This window comes from Haliotis rubra, unplaced genomic scaffold (assembly GCF_003918875.1).
Source record: "Haliotis rubra isolate DU_JTF1 unplaced genomic scaffold, ASM391887v1 Scf184, whole genome shotgun sequence".
Lineage (NCBI taxonomy): Eukaryota > Metazoa > Mollusca > Gastropoda > Lepetellida > Haliotidae > Haliotis > Haliotis rubra.
In genome coordinates this window covers 218,768-223,215 of record NW_025765825.1, presented here as the reverse complement: position 1 = coordinate 223,215, position 4,448 = coordinate 218,768, and the positions used below count along the sequence as shown (strand labels likewise).

Below are 4,448 nucleotides of genomic sequence, written 5' to 3'. Positions count from 1 at the left end.
CCTTTAGACTGTTTATTGTTAGCATTTGACTTAATGGTAGTACCTATCATGACCTATGGTGCAGAAGTCTGGTCTTTCTAAAACCTTGAAATTTTGGAGAAAATTCATTTAAAATTCTTAAGACTCATTACAGGATTAAGAAATTCAACCCCTCGTTTCATGCTGTATGGGGAAATAGGAAGATTCCCAATTAGAATCATGATTTATAAGCGTTTATTAAACTTTTGGCACAAGTTAACTTACCAAGAAGGTGTTTTTAAGCTTACGAACTTAATTTACAGGTATTTATCACTTCAAAGATCAATAGATAAAAAACATAATCCCTGGCTCTCGCACGTTAAAAATATATTAGACAATACTGGACTCTCGTATGTTTTTGATAATCCCTCAATTTGTACTACCCAGTGGCTGGTCTCAAAAGTTGAACATATTCTTAAAGATCAATTTATCCAAAACTGGCACAATGACACTATTTCTAGTCCTAAGGGTATACACTATCAGCACCTAAAGCCATTTCCCAATTTTGATGTATATCTCCTCCTTCCAAAACGCATTTCTTTGCCATTATTGAGATTTAGAACATGTAACCATAGTTTACCTATTGAGACAGGCCGCTGGAAAAATATTCCAAGGACGAGAACGTGTCAACTATGTACTTCTAAAAGCATCGCAGATGAATACCACTATATTTTTCATTGTAAAGCATTAGATACTTTGAGGAAAGAATATTTACCCTCCCACTTGACCTCTTTTCCCAATGAAACAAAGTTCACGAAAATATTATCTGTAAAAACATCTCGAGACATAGTAAATCTATCAAAATATATCCTACATCTATCATCTCTTGTCAGAAAAAAATGTTGTTAACTGCCATCTTGAATTTGAATTTGTATTTGTATATATGTTTACAATATATGCTCTTGTACCACCAAGGTGGTTTATGAGAATAAAGAAATTGAAAATTGAATTGAAATTGGGAGTGTATGCGTGTGTATGCGTGTATTGCAAATATGCAGGTATGTATTATATCAAGTAAACATTAGCATGAAATAAGGTGAACACAAGTTATTCATCTCCTCTTTATAGTGCTGGAAAAGTGCATGCAGAGATAACCAAAAGGAGATGAATAATAATATATAACTAATAACTAATTATCTCCCTTTTTACACGACCGATAAAGGGTACAGTTGGATTTCAACTGTGTCTAAAATACTTTGCTTTACCGACAAAAGGGTACAGTTTATCTTTCACACCAAAGTACAATATTCTGTTTTGTGAAGTGTAATGGACATCTAAGCAAAATGATACTATTACAGGTGAATTTGAAATCTAATAAAAATCTATCTGGTCTAATGCTGACATTTTGGTTGACAATAAACCCATTCTATGTACATATTGGTAAACCAATGGAGTTGTGTTTGCCGGTATCAGACATGCTGACAGCAGAAGGGAAATTCCTATCCTTTGATTACTTTGTGGATCTATATGTACATAAACTAAGAACTAATTTCCTGACCTGAAAGGGTCAAACAAGCAATTATTACATACATGTCAAAGGTAAATATTTCATATTTTACAACTCTGAGCTTTAAACCGACATACCCTTACGATTTGTCTGAACTAAAATTCAGTGAAAAATATTTTTTATGAAACACTTTTATGCTCTAAATTTAAGACAAAAAATTATTATAAGAATGGTGGCGGTCTGGAAATAATCAAGTCTGGACCAGACAATCCAGTGATCAACAACATGAGCATCGATCTGCGCAAATGGGAACCGATGATATGTGTTAACCAAGCCAGCGAGTCTGCCCTCCCGACCCCGTTAGTCGCCCCTTACGACAAGCATGGGTTGCTGAAGACCAATTCTTCCCGGGTATTATCCACTTAAGAGGCTTTAGTCGGGGTTGTATTGCTTATTGTCATTGTCAAATTGATTAAGTAGTGAACGTAATGGAAATAAATGCACAAATTCCAGACAAAAGCAATGTTTAAATATTGTTATTGAAGAAATATATTTTGTGACGATATAAATTAAAGATGAGAATCATCGATAAAGAAGTTACCACGCTCGTTTGTTTTCTTTTGGTTGATAAATGTTGTGTGTCAGGAATAAACAATATTCAATACTCTCGTCAAGGCTCAGTTCTTAATATGGGCATATTCATAATTCAAACATACATTAGTGCTAGCTTCCACGGCTGTGTAACTTAAATCTACTTATGTACATACATCCATTCGAATCATCGGTTCATATTCATCGTTGTCTTGTTTTAAATAAAGACCAATTTTTTGCATTTGCTTAGGGAAGCAAGCAGTCTTCATTTATATTGTGCAGAATTTACAGAGGGTTCACCTGATGTTCTCTCTAACGGTGTCCCCAGTTGCTCTTGTACAAAGACAGCGTATGGAGTAAACAATCTGATATTCATGATGTAGAATTTGTTAATGAATACATAAATGTACACAACTGACATTTGGTAAATAGTAATAAGCAAGGAAAACCAAGTTCTATGGATGGTCAACTTCTTTATTACAATGAGTGCGACGTTTCGGTGTAGGTACTGACACTGTTATCAAGGAAGTGATGACTATGCATAGAACTTGGTTTTCCTTCATCTCCACAACTTCTAAAATGCCACTCAAAGAAGTAGAAAGCAGAAATAAATGAATGTGTCAAACCATAGGTTGCTAGCATAACCAATCAGAACTGCAGTCGTGGTCGGCCATTGTAGCCATAGAATCCATACAGTCATTTCTCACCAGATGTGTGTCTATTCCGCAACTAAATCCACAACGATTCATTTATAAAGATGTGAACTATAGTGATAGCTATAAAACTGTCATAGATTCTTGTCAAGAGAGAAGGTTCTAAATTTATTTCCGCGAGGCATTTTGTACCATCGATGTAACATGGAAACAAATCTGTCCATATCTAACAGAATGAGAGATCCAAAAACTAGCACTAGAATTCCGATCCCCGATGCCCCGAGGGTTCCGGCAGAAGGTCGGTCATCCCGTGCTGAAGTCTTGGCTCGTCGGTAGGACGATAGCATCTTCCTGTTCAGGATCAATGCCCTCATCAGCTCCTGCCATTCGAGACTGTTCGGTCCTGCTATGGTCACACAGATGGCAGAACACGTGGTGTTGTCAGGTCCTGAAGTTGACCCTGTACGGGACAGAGTTAAATTGTGAACGTGTTACAATATGTTGTTGTTTAACGCCGCACTAAGCAGTTGTCTAGCTACATGACTGCGGCTGATCTTCAGCGAACCAGACGTAAGAGACGACTAACGGGATCGGGTGGTCAGACTCGCTGACTTGGTTGGCACGTGTCATCGTATCCCAATTGTGTAGATCAATGCTCATGCTGTTGATCACTGGAGGGTATGGTTCAGACTCGATTATTTACAGATTACCGCCATATATCTGGAATATTGCTGAGTGCGACTTTAAATAACGGACAAAAATCAAGATATGAGAAACACACATTAATCTCGTACATACTGACTTACCACTGTTGTTGCATAAAGAGGATTCTAGTGGGGACTCCGAGGTCACCTTGGTCACAGTAGTTGTAGCTGGAGAAGAAGACGTCATGGAAGCCGATGTTGATATCGTAGCAGAAGTAGTTGTGACAGTAAATGAAACAGTAGTAGATGCAGTTGCGGTGACAGTAGACGTAATTGGAACTGAAGTCGTTGCAGCAGGTGTAGTAACATGTGCAGCTGTTGTGGAAGTTGCAGCAGTGGGTGTGGTTGTATCTGGTGCAGACACTGTAGTGGGGGTAGTTGCAGCCGTAGTTGAAGCCGTTGTAGGGGTTAAAGTGGTTGTAGGAGGTTTTGAAGATGAAGACATTGAAGAAGTGGGGGTAGTTGCAGCCGTAGTTGAAGTTGTTGTAGGAGTTAAAGTGGTTGTAGGAGGTGTTGAAGATGAAGACATTGAAGAAGTGGGGGTAGGTGCAGCAGTTGTTGAAGCCGTTGTAGGGGTTAAAGTGGTTGTAGGAGGTGTTGAAGAAGTTGCTTCAGAGGCTGATGTTGAAGTTGATACAGTCGTTGTAGTCATTTCCGCTGTTGTTGTTTCAGCCGGTGTGGTAGTAGTTGATGCAAAGACTGAAGTAGGGGTAGTTGAAGCAGTAGTTGTGGAAGAAGACGTTGTGGTTGTGCAATCGTTTTCAGCAATTCTATTTTTATTTTCAGAAACAGATGGAGTATCCTCTTTGTAATTACCTTAAACAAACAAACAACATTTAATATTTGTCTTCAACTGTAACAGGTTCAGAATAGGCAACTTATAAAATGTTCTGGAAAGGTAATCTATTTTAATATGTATTGTCTTGTTTACCTGTTGGGGATAAATTCATAACACCAAAAACAATAATACGATTGTCAGTGAAAAGGTTTATAAAAGTCCATGGTTTATTTATAGTGAACACTAGGTCATTGGTC

At 37.8% G+C, this 4,448-nt stretch overlaps 1 protein-coding gene across 2 annotated transcripts in view; it reads right to left on the bottom strand.

Annotated features, from left to right (window-relative positions):
- Positions 1 to 2,570: 2,570 nt before the first annotated feature.
- The window catches only part of LOC124273779 (putative GPI-anchored protein pfl2), a 32,160-nt gene continuing 30,282 nt past the window's right edge, over positions 2,571 to 4,448 (bottom strand). For both annotated transcript variants that reach the window (XM_046709088.1, XM_046709089.1), the window contains 2 exons: positions 3,516 to 4,229; positions 2,571 to 3,169 (listed from right to left, as the gene is read on the bottom strand). In XM_046709088.1, the coding sequence (XP_046565044.1) occupies positions 2,844 to 3,169; positions 3,516 to 4,229 (1,040 nt within the window). In that variant the 3' untranslated portion in view covers positions 2,571 to 2,843. The remainder of the gene's footprint in view (positions 3,170 to 3,515; positions 4,230 to 4,448) is intronic.